Source organism: Xenopus laevis, chromosome 3L (genome assembly GCF_017654675.1).
Source record: "Xenopus laevis strain J_2021 chromosome 3L, Xenopus_laevis_v10.1, whole genome shotgun sequence".
Taxonomy (NCBI): Eukaryota; Metazoa; Chordata; class Amphibia; order Anura; family Pipidae; genus Xenopus; species Xenopus laevis.
Window position 1 is genome coordinate 128,522,598 of NC_054375.1, and position 25,611 is coordinate 128,548,208.

The 25,611-nt window shown below is 40.2% G+C and overlaps 1 protein-coding gene across 1 annotated transcript in view; it reads right to left on the reverse strand.

The window, feature by feature from the left end:
* Positions 1 to 277: 277 nt before the first annotated feature.
* The window catches only part of LOC108711531 (tetraspanin-15), a 99,565-nt gene continuing 74,231 nt past the window's right edge, over positions 278 to 25,611 (reverse strand). The window contains exons 6-8 of the mRNA XM_018253385.2: positions 9,587 to 9,640; positions 6,844 to 6,960; positions 278 to 3,356 (exon numbers count right to left, since the gene is read on the reverse strand). Of these exons, the coding sequence (XP_018108874.1) occupies positions 3,150 to 3,356; positions 6,844 to 6,960; positions 9,587 to 9,640 (378 nt within the window). The 3' untranslated portion in view covers positions 278 to 3,149. The remainder of the gene's footprint in view (positions 3,357 to 6,843; positions 6,961 to 9,586; positions 9,641 to 25,611) is intronic.

The following is a 25,611-nucleotide window of genomic DNA, read 5'->3' on the forward strand; positions in this document are numbered from 1 at the left end:
CTCCTTTAATTGGCTTGTACTCCCTCTCCGTAACTGCCTCCATTCTGCATTCTGACTGCATCTCACACCCATTCCCCTATGGATTCTGCCTGCAAACTCTTTCACTCACCAGTTCCCTTCTATATTTCCACCTGCACACACTATTGCTCACTGACTTTCTCCTGCCTTCAGGCTTTCTCACTCATTGGCTTTCTTCTATATTTCACATTCTCTCATGATCACTGCACACTCACTTCACTCACTTCGGCACCAACTCCGACTGAAAACAAACACATTGCTTTGCAAAGTTCTCTCATTGATTTTTATTGTAAAACATGGTACTGGTAAAAATACCTCCATAAAATGACTTTGTGTAATTCCTGTCGTTCAACACATAAATGATTCTATTCTAATTTATTATAAAGATAAAAAAAGGCTCAGACAAAATATAAATCATCCCTTGAATTGTGAGAGGAAGTTTGGCCCTTTGGTAGTGAAGAGGTTAAAAACCCTTAACCTCCACACCAAGCTCAAGTTTTCAGCATGAATAAAGGCAATATTGACCTTACAGACAAACAAACCCCACCCAGTTTTGTCTAGGTACACTAATTATTTGCATCTACTCCTTACCACTATATAGTGCAATTGCCCCAAAAAACAAGGAAAAAAATGACAGAATTGCTACATTTTAGAACTTAAATACCACACAAACATTTATTCACACATATGCTGTTTTCTCAAACATGCACAGGGGGAAATAAGAAAGGGCTGCTGGGAGTTTTTCCAGACTGGGGCCCGCCAGGAGACCCTCTGGTACTGTTGCAGCCCAGTCCTAGTTCCCTTCTGTCCAATAGTAATGCAGTCTCTAGGCACAAGCCGCCGTGTAAGTGGTAATGTCACAACTTGCAAGTAAAGGTGGCCATACACAATAAGATCTTAATTTGCAAGTAAAGGTGGCCATACACAATAAGATCTTAATCCAATATGCCCAACAATGGCAAGGCAATATCAGGTTAATCCCTAGGGCCAAACGATTGGATGACAACTAAGGAAATGAGTGGCAACGGGGTGATGACCACATCAACTAGCCCTTGCATTCCTCGATCGCCAAGAAAAATCAAACCTGCCCAATCGGTATCAGGCCAATTTTTGGTCTGATATCGATCTGGGAGACCCGCAGGAATGCCCCATACATGGATAGATAAGCTGAAGCATTAGTCTAAAGGACCGATATCAGCAGATTTAATCTGCCCATGTATAACCACCTTAAGCCACCTATTAGCTGCCTGATCAGGGCTTATGATAAAAGCAACAGGTTCCACAAAGGGACCCTGAACTTGCCCATGAACTCAGTCTTTAGTGAGTTTATGACTAGAACAGGGTCAAGGCTGCTCTTTTCACATTCTCCTCGCAGGGGACAAACACAGAGCAAAATAGGAAATATGTAAGGGGCGGACACTGAGTAATTGGCGTGAATGTTACTGTCATTGAATGTTTGAGAGTGATGTGAAGTAAATTTGTTAATGTTATAAATCTGTGGTTAAAACAAAAGTAATGGGAATAATTGTAATGTGTTAGAATGGCCACTTTTTAGTTGTAGTTTACACCCCAGCCACTAGAGGGGGGATAGATTGCACAGGGTGTAAAAAGGGAGGACACAACCCGGGTGGGGTTCTTCTTCTCCTGGACATCGGCTGGACAAGATCAGGTAGAGTGAGGGTCTCTAGTAAGAAGTATTAGGTAGTTCAGCTAGATATGGTGACAGCCAGTGGGAACATCCTGAAACAGGGACCAGATATATTCCTTTGTATTTGTGTGTATGTTAATTATAGATCAGTTGCTTCCTTCACATGGATGCACAGTATTAAATAAGGAGGCACCTGAATCGCTCCAGGTAAGCAGGCTGTGTGAGTCGCTTCAACACATTGCAGCCTGTCTTCAGCAGAACAGCTTAGTCTCCAAGGAAGGGCATGACTGTTTGCACCCACAACAGGCCAATATAGCTATTAGTCAGAGCTGACTTCTATAGCCTGCCTATCTTATGTGTACAAACATGCATAAAACAACTGCAAATGCTACATAGAGAATTTAATTGGGTAAAATACATTTCATAAAAAATAAAAACTCTGTTTCAATGTTTTTATCCCATCAATCAACACACCATTAAAATATGCCTCCCCCTGACATGCGCCAGAGTTTATAGTTCAGCCTCATCTACACTGTCATCTCCATTCCACTGGCCAAAGAAAACATATAAGAGCACAACATTTAAAATTGCAAACATTACTGCTAATTCCTCCTAAGTGCTACACTTAATATATGGAACTAGTCCTAAGGGCAGTGATAGGCTCCCCCCCCCCCAAGTGGCACAGCAAAAACATCATTTCTTTTAAAATCCCTCTCTACAATTTAAATTTAAAATCATTTTAAAAATAAAAAACCTTCGGTCAGTTTCCTAAGTTCATGCAATATAGTACTCACTAAATATAAAGCACAGAAGTATAGAGTACTTGTCTGTGGGGGAGCAGTGGAAATACTCACATAGGCACTACAGTATGTGCTCATAGGAACACGTCAAAATTAGGATTGTACCAACACATAAAGGAATACATTCACATAGAATGAAGTCAGTGGGTGCTCATCAGACAGTTACTACTATGGAAGGTGAGATGTTTATTGGGCTTGTATTGTGGTTCATGACATTTAACCACAAATATCAACCTCAAGCGTCTTCCTTCCCTGGATAGAAGGATATAGTGACACCAAAACATTTCTGCTTCAATAGAGAAATGCCACCAAGGGTATCAGAAAGCCACTGAAGCATTGTAAACCTTCAATATGTGAGTTGGAAAGGATTCAGTGAAATACTCTTGGTTTTGTTTTCTGTTGGATAAGGCTACATATCCATGGTTTATCCATGTTATACACATCGGTGTTGTGAAGGCTATTTAGTAACTGTATGAGGTGTATTATTTTGCTACTAGAGGCACATTGCTACCTGAGGTTTGAATTCCAGCATGAGAAACTTTTGTCTTACGCACTTCTTCTTCTTCTTCACCTCCTTGAAATGTTCTGCGCAGCTATATTTTACTTAGTGAAATCTAATATTTCCCAAGTTCCCCCAGCAACGTTGACTTTAGCAGACACAATCTGCAGCTACTTTCTCATGATCACAGTTCAAATCCAGCGTTATCACTGCCCTGGTCAACAGGGAGGTATCCGTCCTCACGAGGTAAGCACAGGCACCACCCAGCACCACTTAGGTCTAGGTCATTGAATGAATAATGCTTCAGGCATCTGAAATCCACATCATCATAACGGGAGAGAATCTCCTTTAGTTTCTGCCAAAAGAGATAGGACAAGCCAATGCCCAGGCCCTAAGTGAAAAGAGAGAGTAAAAGAAAAAGGTTAGAGAGGAGCACATGCCATGCAATAATTATTAAGTGTATAGAAGAGAAGGATGAGGGATTTAGTTGGATCTGATGGATTGATCTGTGGCTGCTAAATATAAAGTAGGGTTTGCAGCCCATGGCTTAGAGATGAACAGAAGATTGACGCATGGCTGAAAGAAATACGGGCAGGGAGTGGATAATAGGCAGTGAGTAGCATTGAACCTATGGATGATCAATATTAGATGACTACTAGATGACTCATGGTTCCATGAATGGATCGGTTATGAACAGCTGCAGGGACTGAAGAAGGACATATACTGTAGATGGATATTTCATATATATAGGCTATAGATGGAGGTAGGTCATCAACTAAGCAAAATGCTGATGGTAACATGATGATTCCCAGTCTCGCTAATAAGAGAATAAGAATATAAAAAATGCTTTGATTGATAGGAGCAGTGGATGTATAAAGCCTTGAATGGACTGTTGGGAAGGGGGTTGATAAATATGTTCCTATAGGAGAAAAGTAGGGCTAATTGGTTCACGGCACAACTTCCTTATATGTCTTTAGATTATAGAGCTCCCAGACTGTAGATCTTACTATCACACAAATCTTGTATGAATAAATCATAGAGGTTGGGAACCATACACAGAGATTGTCTGCTATTATGCTTTTATTTTTGTCCACACATAAAAGCATAATAGCAGACAATCTCTGCCTAAGTGTATGATTCCCAACCTCTTTGATTTATTCATACAATATTTGGATGCCTAGGATGGAGTATCCGGGGAACCACTACACGGACAACATTTGGCTTAAATTGCAGCTGACTGTGAGAAATTACACAAGTATCACACAAATCTGACTGGCTGACGATTAAATTATGGAATTACTGCCCAGGAATGGGAGGATTAAATCATGTAGAATCAGCACACCTTACAACAGAGGTCTAACAGCTATATAAGCATGGACACGGTATCATTGGCCAATTATTTTCTTCCTAGCAAACAATTCATTTTTGTTGAAGGATGGCTGGATAAAGTTGAATAGACCGGGCATATATTATCTGATTATTAAAGGGGAACTATTGAAAAAATGAAAATGTAATATAAGCTTCCACATACTTAAACAAGAAACTTTCTAAATACAATCAATTAAATATTCTGCATAATTTCTGAAATAATCAAGTTTATCTTCACTATCCCTCTCTCAACATCTGTTTCTCTTCATTCTGTCTTCATGCAACAGTTGGGTGTCAGATATTCATTGACAGTTCGATCCAATATATCTTATAGGAGGGCTCCCTTTCCTAGCAGATGTATTAGAGCTCACTCAAATAACTGATTCCAGTACAAACACAATCTAAAGAAATAACTGCCTTTTGCACAAATCGTGCATGTAGAGAGACATGATTTCTGGTGGTTTTAATAGAGTGAGCTCTAATACATCTTCTAGGCAAAAGGAGAACTATCGTGCAAATGAAAATGTAATATAAGCCTCAGCATACTGCAACAAGAAACTTTCTAAATACAATCAATTAAAAATTCTGTACGGTTTCTGAAATAAACAAGTTTATCTTCACTATTCCTCTCTTAGCATCTGTTTCTCTTCATTCTGTTGGGTGTCAGATATTCATTGACAGTTAGAGCCAATATATCTTATAGGGGGGCTCCTTTTGCCTAGAAGATGTATTATAGGCAGAATATTTAATTGATTTTATTTATTTCAGCATGAGGAAGCATATTACATTTTCATTTTTGCGACAGTTCCCCTTTAAGCTCCTTAATCAGCCTGAGGTGGGAGCAGGGCTGTTGCAGTGTTAATAGATTAAGGCAAATGCATGTCCTAATAAAAACTTTTTAATTTTATAAATAATTTGGCTACTGCTTCACTAATAGTAGTATATTTAATTCTTTCTATATTTCCTAAACAATTGGTAACCCTTCGACTGGGGGTTCCCTGGGATGAGACAAACATATAACTTTTTCCTACAGACTTTTTGACCTGATGATACTTTGTTCCAAGAGCAGAGTCACACACCGTTGTTTATTCATTTAATGGATTAACCTTAGCCTTATGGCCTGTCTGTATTGAGTGGTGAACTGAATGCCAGCACCTGCTTAGCTCTCTCTTGATCCTGCTCAGCTTTTGGCTTGGCAGCTCTAAGTAGGCAAATTACATCAACAGGCTTCAAAACAGCAGGAGTTCAGACGCCCCAGCATTAAGTGTAATTGAACAAATTAACATGCATTAAATCAATTTCCATTCATAAGTTGGCATAACGAGTGGCAGGGAAGCTGAAGATCACTCTCGGTGCCCTGGGTCCATATGCATACTCATTTGTTACAGATGCGAGCACACACACGTCTCAGAGGTTCCTTGTAGAGAGCTGCAACAGGTGCAATGTAGAGGGCTGCTCAGAAATAGCTCCTTACTGAAAACGTCGATTGGAGGGGATACAGGAGGTGGGCACCTATGTACTACTGCCTTAAAGGTTTTCTTATTTCATGAGGCACCGAGGGAATACGTATGCCACATGGGTCATATAGTAATGGGGCACCAGGGACTTCTGTGCCAAATCATAACAGGCTTTCTACCATACCACCATTTTTGTATCACATGAATTGAGCCATTGGCACATGAATACACACTCACTATAGGCCTTCTGAACTATGGTTCTTGCTCTTAATTAGTACTAACACTCCCAGGCATGGAATTCCCATCTATATCTTGGCAAGCTAGTTTTAATTCAAAAAAATAAAAACATGAAAGTATGTCTTGCAATGAGTGTCAGTGGGCCCTCCTGCTTCAAAACATTTGGCATATTTCATGGCCATTCCCTATTTCTATGAGGACAAATAGACTAAATAGATTGAATAATCGATTATAGTATGTAAAGAAAAAAGACTAGAAGAATAGAGGTTGCGTGATGAGTAATTATAATAGTACTGAGAGTGGGCCCCTGATTTAAGATTTTTGGGTGGGCCCCTGGTGTCCCAGTCTGACACTGAATGCCATGTACATGGACAGCTGAAATGGGTTATGGAGCAAGCAAACTCTCTTTTGATATCTACACATAGTAGTCTAGAGGCTCCCTAACATAAGAAGAGGTCATTCTGTCCAATGGTGCATCTCCTGACCAGCATAGACATCCGTAGAACTGGGAATCAGTACTGACATTAGTTCTACCACAAGTCCAAGGAACGCCATACAGCTGGCAACTAGAGCTGAAAACAGGTAGAAGGCCTCAGTCTGGACAATGCTGCACACTACCAGGGTTGAATTAAGGTAACAAAAAAAAAAGATTAAATACATGCCGGCCAATTATTTACTGATGAAGGGAGAGCAGGATGGATCAATGAATAGGAGACGGATTGCAGGCTTTTTAATGCTGTTTTTGCTACTGGTGGGTTCGACCCAATCCTACTTGAGTGTTGGGTGGCCCAGACCAAGATCAAGGTATATCATTACCTGAGGTGCAAGGAAAGCTATTACTAATCCAATCGTCACGCCATAGTTATCACTGAGCCACAGGCCCACAGCATGGATGCAGCCTCTCACGTGGATAATACTGTGGACTTCCAGTCTCTGTGGAAAGAAAATAAGAGAGCTCAGCTGGAAGAATGGAGGAGGCCACACTGGGTTAGATGAATATACAGTATGAAGAGAAAGCATTTCTCTCAACCTGAATAATCCCCAAACCCACAATTAAAAGGCAACTACTGTTAAACTTGATCTTATCTGAGTGGACCCCTGAGAGGACACTCTGGTTTTACTGCTTGTGTTTCCAATAAGGCCTTTATCACGTCATCCCAAGCAAGCACATTAAACAGTTTAAAATGCAAATGGCAGAACAAATAAAACAGACCAACTGCAAAAAGCTCATACAAGACCTCTGACCATAGTGTTACATAGTTAATCGTGGTTGAAGAAAAGGAGACAGCTGTCCATCAAGAAACTACCGTAAGCTTGATGACTTTGTGCCTCTGTCCCTGGGTATTTATTACAATGTACACTGTATATATTTCTTATTCAGCTCATGTATATTGGTTTTGCATTGCACTCGTTTCTCATATTTAAAGGCGGGTGGGGGGGCCTGCATGCTCCTCCAAGGGGGGATATATAATAGGGGTATTTTATTTTCATTTAGCCAAATAAACTCTCCTTTTCTATTAATGCAGATTTGGTTTGATATGGTGTTCATTTCCCTTGGGCCCCCCTGTCTTCCCTTTGTGCGGATAGATGGTCACATATGAAATTGATTCTGTGCAATTGTGAAGTCATACAGCATTTTGGGTCGGTTATATCTATATTGAGATTGAAATTGATTTAATCAGAATAATGCAAGTGGCAGAAATTACCATAATGCATTCTCCCATCATAGTCTCTCCCTGGTGGCGAGACTTGCATAACACATAGCGTGATTGAATGCTAGCTCTCTGGCACTTGCTCAGGGACTACAATTCACTTGGAATAATAATGACCCAGTGCTCATGCTCCCACTGATTGGAGGAAAGACAAGTCGCTTCCTGCGTTCATCAAACAAAACAGTCCCATAGTAATTAAGAGCCGGTTGCCATTTCTGTAGATGGCAGTATGGGAGCTAAAATAAGTATAGAACTCATTTACAATTTGTAGGAACAACGTGGGGCACAAGTTAATCTCATTTATTAAGGCGCTTGTGGCTGCTTTGATACATATGGTGCACGGAGACCCAAAATCACTGCCTGCCTTGAGCTCCCTTGAAAGTTGCGTACATAGGTGCTACTAATAGTGCCTAATTGACAATATGGGCAAAATAAACTGGAATTCTATGTGAGAATGCTGTATTATGGTAAAAAAAACAAAACATGGTGAATATCTCTTGGTTTCTGTACTTAGCATTCATTTAGCAAATGAGCCTTCGTATATTTTAACAGTTAAAAAGGATGTGCCCGGTTGATGTGAGTAATGCATTTTCATTTCCAGGGAAAATACGTCTAATGAGCCACGGTCAACATCGAAGGTATGACTACTAATTATTCCACGAGCTTTGTAGATTACATTTTGAATCAATTTACTGGTAAGCTAAGGTGCTCAACTCCTGCCTTCGAATTAAAGGGTAAACTGACCATACTTTATGAAAAAGCACATCTAAAATTTAAAAACGAAAAACAAATATACTAAAGCAAGAAAGGGAAAGTTGTGCTTGCCACTATTTTTTTTTAAACTTAAAAAAAGTGGGGTGCAATGAGGTTGTGAGCACTCAACTTTCATCTGATTCATTAAGAATTATACTGCTTCATTATACAACTTTCCCTTGTTTGTTATAGTTATACATATGTAGCGCCCAATCTTTCTAGCTATAGTCAGGTGATCCCAGTGGTGGCCAATAAAAGGGCAACCATGTTTGGGAGTTTTAACCTTGAAAGCAGCAAGTATAAGTTGCAGGTAAAGTTAGTAAGCAGAGAAGAGTCAGCTGATATTCTCTGGCCAGTTCTTAGCAAAGCAACATCACAACTTTAAATTAATTTTCAGCTGACTGTAATCAGTTGGATAATATGAACAGCAGGTGGAGCTGTTGTTTCAAATTTGTTATATTAGTTTAAGGGCAGAGACAGGCAGGAAGATTTGAGAAAATTAGTCACCCGGCGACAAATCGCCTCTTCTTCAAGCGACTAATCTCCTCAAACTGACTCCCCGCCGGCTAGAATCTGAATCGCCGGCGGGATGGCACTTGTAGCGATTTGTTTTCTGATGTCGCCCGAAGTTGCCTCCTGAGGAAACTTCGGGCGACTTCGGAAAACGAAGCGCTCTGAGTGCCATCCCGCCAGCAATTCCAAGCAACTTACTTTTTTTAATATAGTTTTTTTTTTTAATATTGGCCTTCCTCTTCTGATTTTTTTCCAGCTTTCAAATGGGGGTCACTTACTCCAGCCAAAAAAAATATGCCTGCCTAGTTGCTAGGCTAAATAAGTCCCTAGCAACCAGCTGCTGAAATACCAAACTGGAGAGTTGTTGAACAAAGAGCTAAATAAGGAAACCATGAAAATGAAGATCAATTGCAAATTGTGTTAGAATATCAAAGTCTACATCATACCAAAGAATATCTAAGTCTAAATCATACCATACCAAGTTAATTAAAAGGTGAACAACCCCTTTAATAATTGAATATTATACTGAATATTACGAAATATTATACAAGGCTGACTGTGTAAACGAGCACAAATAATACCTCTTTATCCAGGGTCTGGTACCCGCACAGTGTGTTCTTCACTCCTTCATCCTCCTACAAAACACAATGGCAGTACATCGGTTAATGAGTTTCCAAACGCATGCAGATTTGAAGGCAAATCAATCAGTTCCCCAGCAGGATTCCCTACACTGCCTCCTCTGTACCGACCAACATCCCCGAGCCTGGAAGTTCAGAGCCGCAGGACTAATACAAATGGATAAGTCACATTACAAAAAGTTTCAGAAAATCAACAACTTCAGTGAAATACATTTAAAGAGAAAATCATGTCTCGCTTTGAGCGATGAGACGCCCTAAGTTTACAAAGCGAGATTTACAAAACTGTTTGCTCCAGCAGAGCTACTTTCTTCCGCTGGGCACGGTAGTAGGACGCCATCAGTCTTTTGGTTTTTGACAGAGTGTTTGCACGAGGCAATACGTGGGCACGGAGTCGGATAGGCCCCCCTTGGGGATTTATGTAAAGTAGGCCGCAAAGTTAAGCAACTCACAGCAATTGTTTGCTTTCAAATAGGTGGCCAGTAAATGCTAACTCCGGATTGGTTGTTATGTTCTACTAAACCAAATGCAAACATTTTTTACATTACCCCTTACGTGGCATTATAAATACAGTGCCATCCATCAGTGCAGGCATACAGAGCAGGCTAATTTGCAGGCTCAAAATATAAAGCTGTATATAATATAGCATAGATGAATCCTAAAACTCTTCCTGATAAATTGCACATAACTAGGACTGGCTCCATAAAAACAAAGGGGATGAGTGTGAAGCTTCAGCAGGTTAGCAGCATAGAAAGTTGCTACAGTGGCAGAAAGTGGTTATTGCTTGTCCCCTGGTAGAGAGGGCTTATTACTACAGCAGCCTTTTATGCACTTAAGGGCAAGGGCACACCTGGAGACTCGGGGAGATCACCTCTTCTTTGGGGGCAACTAATCTCCCCGAACGGCTTCTCCTGTGTCTTCCGTCAGCTTTAATGAAAAAACGCATGGGCCAAGGCACTCACGGCTCTTTGATTTCCAAAGTCGCCCAAAGCTTCCTCACGAGTAAACGTCGGGCGACTTCGGAAATCGAAGCGCCACGAATGCATTGGCACAGGCGTTTTTTCATTGAAGCAGACGGAAGACACGGGGAAGCAGTTTGGGGAGATTAGTCGCCCTAAAGAAGAGGCGATTAGCTGCCAGGTGTGCCCTTACCCTTATACACAGAATTCTACATTTGTGTAGCTTCTGCCTGGTTAGCTGACAATCTTGGGAGTCTTAAAGGAACAGTTGCACCAAAAAAAGGAATGTGCTTTAAAGTGCAGGTAATTAAAATAAAATGTACTATTTCCCTTAACTTGTAAAACTGATCTGTTTGCTTCAGAAACACAAATATTGTGTGTTATAACAAGCTGCTGCATAGCAATGGAGGCGATTGAAATAGGGCTAAGGGCAGAGACACACGCTGCTATTTCGGAAGTTTAGTCGTCCAGCGACAAAACGCTTCTTCTTTGGGCAACTAATCTCCCCAAACTGCCTTCCCGCCGGCTAGAATGTAAATCACCGTTGGGATGGCACTGGGATCGCTTTTGCTTTCCGATGTCGCCCAAAGTTTCCTCGTGAGGCAACTTTGGGCGACTTTGGAAAACAGAGCGCTCCGAGTGCCATCCCACCGGCTATTTACATTCTAGCCGGCAGGAGAGATTAGTCTACACAGCATGGCTACACAGCAGCAGTTTATTTATATAAACTATAGTAATATTTCTAAAGCAAACAGACCCCTTGTACCAGTGCAGGGCAACACTACATTATATTTTAATTACTTTAAAACACTTTCACTTGTTTTGGTGTAACTGTTCCTTTAAGGCAACACTAATGGAATAACAATCCTAGGTTAGCTGTCTCTAAATGTACTACTGTTCATATGCTTTGTGGAAATACATCACATACTTCTAGGTAGTTATACTTTATGTAGCAGCTACTCTCTGTGTAGCACAAGTAATCTGTATGACACATAAACAGGTATATATAAAATATAGGGACTCACAAGGGACAACCCTGTAACTATGTTAAAGGGGTTTTTCACATTTGAGATAACTTTTAGTATGATCTAGAGAAAGATATTCTGTTTTATTATTTGTGTTTTTTGACTTTTGACTTTGCAATTTCAGCAATCTGGTTGCTAGGGTCCAAATTACCCTCGCAACCATGCACTGATTTGAATGGGGTATGAAATAGGAGAGGCCTGAATAGAAAGTTGAATAATAAAAATAGCAATAACAATATATTTGTAGCCTTACAAAGCATTTGTTTTTTTAGATGGGGGTCGTCAGTGACCCCCATTTAAAAGCTGAAAAGAGTAAAAAGAAGAAGCAAATAATTCAAAAACTATAAAAAATAAATAATGAAGACCAGTTGAAAAGCTGCTTAGAATTGGCCATTCTATAACATACTAAAACTTAACTTAAAGGTGAACCACCCCTTTAAGGGTAGAACTACACGGACGTTTTCAGTGCGATCTGACGCGCTAGGACAAAACGCCTTCGACAAATCGCATGTAACGGAAATAAGGTAAGTGAATGCATTGTCGGATGAAGTCGCTGTTGATCCGTTGCGACACGACTGTCGGATGCAGACGCTGCAGTCGTGCCGCGTCGGATCAACGATGCGACTTCATCCGACATTTCTATCACTTACCTTATTTCCGTCGCGTGTTATTTGTCGCTGGCGTTTTGTTGCAGCGCGTCGGAACGTGCCGAAAACGTCCGTGTAGTTCTACCCTAAAGGCATCATATCACTGGCACCTGAAGGGTAACCAGCAGCAAAAGAGAATTTACAAATGAGAAGAAATATATAATCAGTTGTGCGGAACTGCAGAGCGAGTGTCTAGACAAAGACAAATCTGGCAGAGACCTACCAAATGCACAGCTGGTAAATAATAAATAAGAGCAATAAAAAAAGCTTTGCTGAAAAACTGTTGCACTTTACTTCTGTATCTTTTATAAATCAGGTTTAAGGATTTTTAATCAGGTTTGCGGTTTCAGCTTCTGTCAGGTTGCTAGGACTTAATTAGTCCAGCTAGAATGGAAGATTAGCAGGAGCAGGCCTGAAAACAAACATAAGCAATAAACACGCAACCTGTATCTTGGTTGCCAGGGTTAGTAGCCCTGACAACCACACAGCCTTTTCGGATGCCAGGCTGGAAATAGGCAGAAATGGAAGGCAAATAAAAAAAAATAAAACATACGAAATAATGACGAGCAAATGGCTTCATTTATCAGATACCAAAGCTAATATAAGGGTGAAATTGCAAAGGTAAAGAATACATTAAGGATTCAGCCTCATCTAGTGGAATTGTATCGTAATTCCCATCAATAACTTTTCCAGCTCAGGGCTCACATATGCTGAGAAATCTGATTCCGACATGCCAGGCTCAATTGACTTGTCATTCAGCCAATCATATGTAGCATATTAGTATATTCACTGCACATTATGGCACGAGGGTTCCAAGGATCGTTACACAGATATAACTTATTATCACCAGCTGACAATGTAATGGGACGGAAAGAGCACGTTTGCTGGGAGCGTATATTTACATTTGCTGCTAACAGAGAGAAGCCGAAAATGTTGCAGGAATCCTGCTCTGTTTTCATATAATGCTTCAGTTTACAGGATATAAAGGATCAATTACGGAGGGGGAGAGGAATGAGCATAGTGTCCTCCTGGAATGGAGTGCAAAGACTCACACCAGCCTCTCTACACAGGTTTCCATGCCCTCATGCCAAGCAACGAAAAGGAGCTAGGGGAGCAATATCTTCTGGAGTCCTGATTAGGGCAAACTCTATTGTGCAGAGGTCTATGTATTACATCTGTCATTAGCAATATATTAATTACCATCACATCACAGAACTAATGTATTTATTGGGTAAGATAGGCAAAATTTCACCATCCAGTTACTTAGTCCAGGAACCCATAGCAGCAAAGCAAATAGGATGTGGAAAGTAAATGTCTGATTGGTTACTGGAGCACACAAACATTACCCACGTGATAGGAGGTGCAAGGGTGTCTCTTCTAGTATTGGAACGGCTGATTCTGAGGTTGGTGCAACAGGGTGACATTACCATGATGCAACAATTAGGACTGCTTTAAGATTATATTGGATTGCAGTCAGGCTGTCTACGCTGAAGACCTTTTGTTTTTTAGATTATGAAGGCTACCTGCAGTGGCATGTATTTGGGGGCCCGGGCCCCCTCAGCGAAGATTTTTTTCCGGGCCCCCTTTGCACATAACCACAGGTGACCCTCAATCCCCCCGCAGTAGATAATTATGGATAACCTGCTTTCCTCAATCACACATACCAGCGACCACCCAGACGCACATACTGCTGAGGTAGCAGACCCCCTGTACCAAGGCGTGGGGTCTGCTGCCTCCGTAGATACGCCACTGGCTGCCTGGGTGAGCTTTCTTCTTGACACTTTTTTTATTTTGTCCAGTTTACCTGTTACATTGGATTAATATTGGCCACTAACCACTGCCTGTGTTCTGTACCCATCGGATCAGCACCTGCCTCAACCTTCTCTGGATCTGCCAACTTCTCCTTCCATTTCATCTATTGCAGCTGTTCCTAGAGGAGGTGTAGTAGTTGTGCTTCAATCCTGCTGGTAGTATTGGAAAACTCCACACAAACAGAAAGAGTTGGTGCCACTGCCCAGTTTTGGGCCCTTTAGACTGATTCAGCAGCTTATCTGCCCTTGTATGGGGCCTTTCGATTGGGCAGCTTTGATTTTCCCGTCAGCTAGTTGATGCGGCCCTTTCTCCAAGGGTTTTATTCCAGCCAATGCAAATCAATCATTTGGCTCTGGGATCAACGATCAGATTAAAGCCGATCACCCTGTGTTGGGGCAAAAATCCACTAGTTTTGTGCCCTCGTGAAACAAGAAAATCTTATAGTATAAGTCTAGCTTAGGGCAGAGATAGACGAGAAGATTCCGGGAGATTGGTCGCCGGGGGACAAATAGCCTCTTCTTCGGGTGACTAGCCTCCCCCCAAACTGTCTTTCTGCTGGCTAGAATCTAAATTCACCGGCGGGGTGGCAATTGGAGCGCTTAGTTTTCTGAAGTCACCCTATGTTTCCTCGTGAGGCAACTTCTGGCGACTTCGGAAAACGAAGCTCTCCGAGTGCCATCCTGCCAGCAATTTAGATTCTGGTCGGCAGGGAGGCAGTTCAGGGAGATTAGTCGCCCGAAGAAGAGGCGATTTATCATCGGGCGACTAAATCTCCCTGAATCTTCTTGTCTGTCTCTGCCCTTAAGAGTAAGGATGCAATTGAGCACTTCAGTAAATCAGCCCTCTAAATTATATTTGACTTTCTCTTTAATCACATTACTCTGGTTAAACACCACATTTAATTTGTTGTGGCTACTTGAGAACAAAAAAAAGTGTGAATTTTCTTTCTTGAGAAGAGAACACAGGTAATAATAAGGTGTTTGCTGTGACCTGTTGTTCAACCTGCAAGCTAGCAATGCAAAGCTAACGGCAGCAAGGTGATAAGCTGCGCTCCCATCACAAGGTAACCCCGAGCCTTGCTGACAAGCTGCAAAAGATCAAACACTTTGTTGGAAGATTCAAAAATAATTGTGTGTTTGGCATCTTTTATCATTCCTCAGGTCACATCTTCCACTGCTTCTAAGGCTCGGCCCCGGCTCAGGCCCTGACACTGTCACCATATCCACGCTCTGTCTGCCGAGATCAACATCAAACAGCAACCCTGGCTGGGAGTCAGTATAGCAACAACAAAGAAATCTTATGTGAATCATAGATGCACAATCTGTATGCTGTGTATGTACACAACTGTGTGTGTTATGAAGAAATTGTGTGCTGCTCTGGATTAACATGCCAAGTCTTTTGCTTGCTGTCCTTCTATTAACAACATCCACAAAGTCATGACAAATACAGGCAGATGAACCTTTGGATTCTAGTTTGAAAGTGAAAATAAGAATTTAAAAAAAGAAAAATGTATTTTTTTTTATTAATAAAGCCACCTTTTGTTGCTCATGTGTTTTCATCTTTCCCTCCCTAATTACAGTTTTCGGACAGATTTAATTTGCAGGATTTTCAGCTGAGATGCAGGACTCCTAATCTTTTGTAACATTTTATTTCCTATGGGATGAAAAGCATGGGAGATTACATTTGAAAATTTAAGTGGAAAGTGCATCAATTTTATGAAAAGTTTATATTCTTGCCTTTGGTCTTCTGAAAATATGCAACAAGTTCAAAATAACATTGGATCTGAAAAAATGATGACGTTTGTAAATGCAAGTATGGCTAAGTAAAGAGTTCATGAAACTATTAGAAATGTAACATAATAAGGCATATTATAACACATAAGCAACAATCAGAAGAGACACTAACATAGATACATTGTGCATCTATTGTTACTGGCTAAAAGATAGACTACAAAGAGTGGTGGTAAATGGAACATTTTCTAATTGGACCAGTGTTGTTAGTGGAGTACCGCAGGGCTCTGTACTAGGTCTCTTGCTTTTCAACTTGTTTATTAATGACCTGGAGGTGGGCATTGAAAGTACTGTTTCTATTTTTGCAGAGGATACTAAATTGTGCAGAACTATAGGTTCCATGCAGGATGCTGCCACTTTGCAAAGTGATCTGTCTAAACTGGAAAACTGGGCAGCAAACTGGAAAATTACGTTCAATGTTGATAAATGCAGGTTATGCACTTTGGCAAAAATAATATAAATGCAAGTTATACACTAAATGGCAGTGTGTTGGGAGTTTCCGTAAATGAAAAGGATCTAGGGGTCTTTGTAGATAACACGTTGTCTAATTCTGGGCAGTGTCATTCTGTGGCTACTAAAGCAAATAAAGTTCTTGCATAAAAAATGGGCATTAACTCAAGGGATGAAAACATAATTATGCCTCTTTATAGGTCCCTGGTAGAATTCTATTGTTTATACCTGTATATCTGACAATTCTACTCTACACGTGTGTATTCCGTGTGCTTCCATAAGTGGCGCGGTTCTGCGTGAAAGTAAAAGGAATATAAAGGTCTTGGTCTACTGAGACAAATATCTGTGGCTGGAATGTACAGTTGTTTATTTATTATGGCAGTGTTCTTAAATCTTGACAAGGTTCAATCTGTCTTCCAAGTATCTAATGCATGTGAGAAATCAAAGCTGGACATAAATATACATGTTTAATCATCTTAGGCTGTGATGATTGGTGTTCCGCAGACTGTGGAATACAGGACAATGGTGCTCTATGTAAAAAGACAGAGCTAGCTAGCACCACCATAGCTCACACTGACAGTTAGTTGCGACTACTATGAGCTTCCAACACCTTAAAGGGGTGGTTCACCTTTAAGTAAACTTTTAGTATGTTATAGAATTTTGAAACAACTTTCCAATTGGTCTTCATTATTTATTTTTTGTAGTTTTTGAATTATTTGCCTTTTTCCTTTGACTCTTTCGAGCTTTCAAATGGGGGTCACTGACTCCATCTACAAAACAAAGGCTCTGTAAGGCTACACATGTATTGTTTTTGCTACTTTTTGTTACTTATCTTTCTATTCAGGCCTCTTCTATCTATATTCCAGTCTCTTATTCAAATCAGTGCATGGTTGCTAGGGTAACCTGGACCCTACAAATATTTTAGTGGGAGCACTTACAGAACCTTCACAGGCTTCAGCATGCTAAACGTCCACCGCCATCCCATGCAGTGAGTTCAAGTCTTGAGTAGATACAAAAGACGGAGCACCGAAGAAGCCGGTTTAAAATTGTAAAAAAGTCTAAATTTATTTAGTAAGCATTAAAAACTCCAACACTACAGTCTACAGCAGCATATCTCAAAACTTTTGACGCGCTTCATGGCACCCCGCCACTTCATCAGAAATGGACCCTAGCAACCACATTGCTAAAATGGCAAACTGGAGAGCTTCTGAATAAAAAGCTAAATAATTTAAAAATCACAATTAATAAAAAATGAAAATCAATTGCAAATTGTCTCAGAATAGCACACTTTACATTATACTAAAAGTTAACTCAGAGGTGAAGAACCCCTTTAACATGTCCTTCCGTTGCCTTTATGCCAAGGAAGCACCTTTTCCCACCTACAGAATTAAGTGGTGCTTGGTTAAAGGAACAGTAGCAACAAAAAGTGAAAGTGTTTTAAAGTAATAAATAAAAATGCAAAGTAATAATGCAGTGTTGCCCTGCTGTGTAGCCATGGGGACAGCCATTCAAATTAGAAAAGGTTCAGGTTACACAGCAGATAGAACATAATGATATCTGTTATCCACTATTTAACTTTTGCCATGTAGCCATTTTTCAATTTCCACCATTGCTCCACATCAGCTTGTTTATATAAACAATAGTAGTGTTTCTGAAGCAAACACATCAGTTTTACCAGCGCAGGGCAACAGTCCATGATATTTTAATTACTTTAAAACACTTTTTTTTTGTGTTACAGTTCCTTTAAGCTGTGCCTTTTGGGCAACTTTGCCCTGGCTTCTAACTGATGTTTGAAAGTTATAAAAAAAATAGCTTGCTTAATATCACATAAATCCCAGGGCCCTGTTTATCATTAAGGCACACTAAAGGCCGTATTTCAAGAAGCGGCTCTTGGAAAAACAGCTTCTGAAAAAAAATGTTGCCCAGCCTGACACTGGATACTTGCATCTAAATACAGCACTGGAGCTGAGGAGTAGTACCCTGACTCCATAGATGTAGGCCCACGTCAAGCCGATACAGGGACTGATCCGATTGGCATTTTGGAGTTAAGTTGGCCATAGACGCAAAGATCTGATCGTACGATTGAGGATTCGTACGATTTTCGGACCATGTGTGGAGAGTCCAGACATTTTTCGTCCGGCGGAGATCGGTCGTTTGGTCAATCGACCAGGTTAAAAGCTTTCTGTCAGCTGCGGGTAATTTCTCTGCATGTATTGCGATCTTACGATTTTCAGAGGGAGACTGTCACCAGCTTTTGTCGGACATAACTATCGTATGATTGCCGTCAGGGGCAGAACATCAGCTGATTTGTTCTTTTACTACTTTATTTGATCGGAATGGTTAGTGGCAGGTCGGGAGATGGGGGAAGTCCGATCGTCCGAATCATCTTTATGTCTATGGCCAGCTTAAGGAAGGACATTTTTCCCCCTCTGAGGCAAATTGGAGAGGCTTCGAACTGAGTTTTTGCCTTCCTCTGGATCAACTACAGATAGGCAGTTTATATATAGACTTAAAAGGTTGAACTTGATGGACGTGTGTCTTTTTTCAACCTAACTTACTATGTTACTATGTCACACTATAGCCACAAACCATGGTTTCTTCACAACCTTTTATAAATACAGATTTTTGCATAAGGTACAACACAGCATCTCCTTAAACATAATCTATCAGACTGGCTCTTTATACTCCAAATAGATACGACACTACTCATAGCAAAAGTTCAGGTTGCGCCTTCATTTCAGGGTTTGAGAAAACGCCCTGCATTATGGTCAGTAAAGATTAATGATTAGATATTGGAAGCTGTTAACCAAATTTCCCTCAAGAGGGAGATCCAGTTTCTCCAGTCCTCTAAGCAACGGTGACATTTCCCAATGGATCGATATGCTACTTAGGAACTCATTTATTGCTTCATGTGTTAATATAAAAAAAAGGATATCTAACATTTTGGTATAACAGAAATCATCGACATCAAACGGGTAATGGGATTTCATTATTGAATTCTTGTTAATATGATTTGTCCCCTTTCTTCTAATCTTAAAGTCAATCTGACATGCTTAAATCAATGGCCTGTAAGTATTCCACTAGAAATATAATTATGGACACTAGAAATATAATTTGTAAAGATGCCAGATACATACCTCCCAACATTTTGGAAATAAAAAGAGGGACAAAAATATCTTTCTTCCTTCCTTTTTTGACCACGCCCATGTGTGTGACCACACCCCCTAATTACCATGTTGATTTTACAAAATTTGGCAGGTTATGAAAGTTTGAACATATTTCTGTGTTTTTTTCAGTTATTACAGTTTTGCTAATGAAGGTGAATTGTCCTTTAAGCTGTGAGTCTAACTTTTTCCAAGGGACCTGTTATCTTATATTGTTACAATTACTTTTTTGCTTATCTTGAAATTGTTACAAAAAGTATCTTATCAGCTGCTGTTCTGGGCTCTCTGCCAAAAGCCAATTAAGTTAGAAACATTGTTTCTTTTTCTGGCTGTTCACTGCGGAGCAAACTGGACTTTTCTGTACAAATGAGTGACTGCAGGTTGAGCTGTCAAAAGAGGGACTGTCCCTCTAAAAACGGGACAGTTTGGAGGTATGTCTCAGGTAAGTATCTGCACTCTAACATTCAGAGTTTATTGAAGAATGTAGTTCTCCAACATGGGTAAAACAGGTTTTGAAAATGTATTCTGCCTATTTGTTTATTATTTTAAAAATGTATTATGATATATACAAACTGATCATTGTTTTGTTTTTACCATATGAACCCCTGCCCCTCGCTTATTAGAAGAGTTTGTGTAAATGGAGATACTAATACTGTTTGGAATGATTACATACAGCATCAAATTTCAAGTCACCACTTTGAAGGTTGCTTTGTGCTACACGGCAGGGCACATAAAAGTAGGTGTATCTATACGTGTGCTCACATATGGCATATGTTTGCAAAGCTCTTGCAGTGCATTCATCTGAATCTAATTCGGGTTAAGTTTATGTTTGTATATGATAAGAAAAGTACTTTTAAGGCACTTCAAGCACAGCTCCAAATCCATATCAAATGTTATACATGCATCCTTGGTGCAAACTAATCAAGCTGTGCACACACACACACAGCAAGCGGCATTTAAAACCCCCCTGTGAACATACACGCACACACACGAAACAGTAAAGCAAATATTTTGACTTGGAGAAAATGTTGTACATAGCCAAAGTCAAATGTGGATACAAAGCCATCAGGGCTGGAACTAGGAATAGCCAGCAAACGCAGATGCCTAGGGTGCAATGGAATGGGGGGCAGTGAGCTACTGACTGGCGGGGAGAAGGCATATGGTGGCAGTTGGGATGCCACCTGGTTGGTATTTGACCATCCTAGCCATTAGATCAGCAGCTAGGGCTGGCAATGGTATTAAAAATATACTGGTAATGTATTTACCGGTAAATTTGAAATGCCTTATGAATCTCTCCTTTGCCTCAGAACCCTAGGTGGCAGGGGGAGTGGTATCCCTGGGTACTGGGCCATGGCCACCGATAGCCATATATCACCCTAATGGGCAGATTTATTAATTTTTAGAATGGTCCCAAACTGGACACTAAAGCAGGTAAGTAGGATCCCACACTGGCTCCATATGACTTTTTATAACTCACTCTGTGGGTCCCAAATATTGACTTTGGGGCAAATATCTGGGGTGGGGGAGTCATAAGGTATAGAGCAACAGTAACCTATAGCAAAAAAGGATGCACCAAATTCAGGATTTGGCTGGAGATTCGGGCAAATCCTGTCACTTTTTGTGAGAGCAAAGGGTTCGAATACGAACTCTTATGATACTAAATCTATGAGCAATTGAATGTGATGAGTTTCTGTTTGCCCATCATGCAATTTTTTTTTTTTATATGTGAATGTGCAAATCTTATTGAGGATTCATGTATTTGGCCAATCCAAAAATGATGAATATGGTGCATCCTTAATAGCAACTGTCTCTACATGATGAAGTTCAAATATTCTGTATAATTGTCCTTGTCGGTTAAATGCTTGCTCACCGTGGCTTCAGTTAATGACAAAATGAATTAAGAAAGCTGAACGTACAGTACAATAAGCTTTTTTTCCAAGATAATGTCATTATAAACCATAAAGCCCCAGTGGCCTAGAAAGCCTGATGAGTCTTTTTACACCCCGTTGTTAACTGCCCACCGAGTTAATTCACATTGAATAGCACGCAGTGAAGCATAGACAGAGCCTGGATGGGAAGAGGGGAACACATGGAAAGTAATGGAAGAGAACAAAGTGAAGCACGGGGATAAGAGTGAGAAGGACTGTGCAAAGGAGAAAAAGCAAGAAGTTGGGATGTGAAATCTAGAGAGAATATGTGCTGCATACTCTACAAGCGAAGGGACAGAAAGAAATCATGACAGTGCTGCCCGACTCTTCTTATCCACATGAAAAATGGTGTTAAGTAAAACTTCATTAGTATCTGAAGACTCCTGAGCACAAAGTCATTTCTTTGGACGTGAGGAGACACATTATGGGTGCTTTGTTTGGACCACATTTAAATAATTCAGTTCTGTCTAGCCTGGAACATTCCAAACTGTCCTCAAGCTATGCCTTGCTTGCAGCTTTATCCCACTACTATGGGGATTGATACATTTTTTACAAGCTTATTGTCTTAATAGGAGTCATCGCTGAGACAAAATTAGCCCACTCAGGAGCAAAATGCAATCTTGTGTCCCGGAGACATCGGTGCTTGTCTTCGATTGAATTGCACCTGTAAGTGAGAGATACTTGACAGCTTTCAATTGGAAACCCATCTAATTATGGCAAGGACTGTCTTTGTGGCCAATTTGATTGTAAACAAAGTGCACAGAAAAAAAATAAAATTAATATTAGTTGTTGCTATGTGATTGTCGGGGTCACACACCTCTAATTTATTATTAATATTAACATGTATTTTTAGAGCGCCAACCTATTGCACAACGCTGTAAAATAAATATGTTTATACAAAGAAATCACATGAATTACATACATAGAGCATACAGAATTACATACATAGTGACCAGTACCAGTACAAAAGGCAGGGAAGGCCCTGTTCAAAAGAGCTTACAATCTAAAAGGGGAAGGGATGAGAATTTAGTATAGCAATAAGACTGAAGCTGAAAGAAGACCCTTGAGGCATACTGTCCATAACACTTTACAAACTGATCCAGAGGAAGACATACAAAGTCCCAGCAGGTCAACAGATTCAAAAGGCAAGAAAGGCATCCAACACATTTTTGAACTCTTCTCATTTCTCATTCTTAGGTGCCTCCAGTTTGACAGTTTCTGATAACATGCCTGAATCTACCCATGATATTTTGAAGTCAAAGATCGAATACCGTATATACTCGAGTATAAGCCATCCCGAGTATAAGCCGAGGTAACTAATTTTACCTCCAAAAACTGGGAAAGCTTATTGACTCGAGTATAAGCCTAGGGTGAGAAATGCAGCAGCTTCTGGTAAGTTTCAATCAAAAAATTGAGGGTTTCTGCTCCCATTGGAGGTGCCGGCGTCTCGTTTTTGGATGCCGGCGACCATTCTTGGAGGCCGGCAACTATTCTTGGAGGCCGGCAACTATTCTTAGGCGCCGGCGACCGTTTTTGCGCTTGACCCGAGTATAAGCCGAGGTAGCGTTTGTTAAAGAGCCATGTGGCGTGTTAGGAGGATGAAGGTTTACACATGTTATACTAATCATCTCCCAAAGGGATTTACCAATTTACCCAGATTAAATCTTGATTCTGATCATATTCTTGTTTAAAAACACAATGAGATGTAGGGTTTAAGATTATAACCAAATTTAGGCCACCACTAAACTCCTATTTTAGGCCCCTACTAACCTGCTAGCAAATATTTTGGTGTTACCGGTACATTGGACAGTGTGCCGAAGACTATATTAAGAGAAAAGTAGAAAACTATACAAATACAGGTGATAAACTTACAAAATATTACTATGGTGTATTTGGTTTTATTAGCTACAATTATATGTCTGAGGGAAAGACCCAACTGGCCCTACATTATAAACCTTGCAATATCCAGCCATACAATGAGCAATTTAGTGGAGCAATTATTCTAATGACTGGAAAAAATTTTGAAGGGGTTGTTCACCTTTGAGTTAATTTTTATTATGATGTAGAGAGTGATATTCTGAGACAATTTGCAAAGGGGTTTCATTTTTTTTTTTGTGTTTTTTGAGGTATTTAGCTTTTTATTCAGCAGCTCTCCAGTTTGCAATTTCAGCATCTGGTTGTTAGGGTCCAAATTACCAAGTAGCAATAACAGTAAACTGGTAGCCTTACAGAGCATTTCTTTAGATGGGGTTAGTGACCCCCATTTGTAACCTGGAAAGAGTCAGAAGAAGAAGGTAAATTATTCAAAGACTATAAAAAAGAAAAGATGAAGGCCAATTGAAAAGTTGCTTAGAATTAGCCATTCTATAACATACTAAAATGTAACCACCCCTTTCAATGTAGTCCTTTATGTAGCACTTGTGTCTGACTTGTGCAATTGCATCTGGTCACACTTGGTTCCACTGAATGGGTCTACTGATGCCTCCAGCTTGTGCCAGTGGGAAGCCAGAAGCACACACAGAAAGTACAAGTAAGCACTTCTCTGCAATCCATTCCTCTTGTTTATGAGTCAAATGGGTTAATCTAGTAATTTTGGAACAAAGCTACACAATAGGCTTCTTTGGACCTTAGACATAACTGGGAACTCACAAGGGAACTGGGCAGTGCCAGGGCTCCAGTTGCCTTTCTTTAGTTTTTCTCTACTGTTTTAACTGTAGCCTCCAAATGATAACTAAACAATTCTGCAACTCTTGGTGTTTGCTCTGGCATTATATAAAAAAAATCCAATGAACACATACTTAGATATCGCCACCCTATTCCAGAGAGATGTAAATGCAAGGTACAAATATTACCTCCACAAAGAGAAGAGCACAATTACCAACTGACTGTAACAGACATAGGACGATGCCCTCCATATTCAGATGTGATCCTAATCGCTGGCACTTCTGCAAATAACAGCTCGGTAGGCAATTATTCACTCTAGCTACCCATTGCACATCAGAGAGCTTTTTTAAGTGTTATGTTTGTTTTTGTATTGCCCAGTGCTGTTTAATAAAGTTTATGGTATAATCCTGAGATTAAGCTTCACACTCATTAACGCTGGCGTCATCTGTTGCCTGGCACATTCCCCGTTCATAGAATTGTTACTGACATCTCTTATCTGTTTGCCTTGATGACAGTTTGTGCAACTTTTGAATCCCAAAGTATTATGCTTCTTATTAAAAAGAAAAAAATGATGTATGGTCAACCACAAAAGCACACTATTTGGATAAGTAGGAACTATTACTAATTAGTGATTCCAATACATTTGTTCATATAATACTGTGAGTATGGGGTGAAGGCAAAAAGAGTGAAATGTAAGGGTGATCCCTTTTTTATGGTCTTTGATATCCCACCTAAAACTGCCATGTTTTCATTTATCTTTGCTTTGATATGAGCTAAGCATGCACTGAACAAATGATTGGCTGTGAGTGGGTGACCTTAACCCAAAAGGTATAAAAATCATAAATTTTGTTAAATAGTGCCTAAAACAGGGAACCACTAAACTCACCACATATGGAGGGATTTATGAACTCCCCTTATAAGTGGGTGCCTGTAAAATGGTCTCACTGTATTTGCTATGAATTACCCCCACTCTCATGCCCATAAACAAAACGCAGGACAATCTGAAGGAGTGCAATAGGTGCTATTAGCTTGAAACAGGGGCAAATATTCATAAACCTGCATGTAATTAATGAAACCTAATAATTATTACGAATAACTAACATTTGTGTGCATGTGGCAGCAATGACAGTTCCCCTTTAAGAGACAAAGGCGACAATCCCCTGTCTATTCTCATGCTGTGTTTTGAGGATTCATCTCTCCGGTTCATAGCTCCACTCATATCATAATGTTGATATCATTAATCCTTTGGAGAAGAGCAGGCAAACTCCCTATCTGTATCCGGCTTGGTATAATACTGCCGCTGCTTCTGACAATATCTCTCTAATGACAGATTTGTCCCACAGCCCTTTACTCCGTAGATGCAATTTAAATGGCTCCCTTATTACATATACTGCGGTTTACTTTAAAAACAGAAATATAACAGTCCCAACTGTGCCATTCGGCCATTAACTCTTGTTCTATCAGCCGACAGGAGTGCCTTTTGCAGCATGAAAATTCTATTATGCACTAAATATTTATATGTGGGTGCGAAG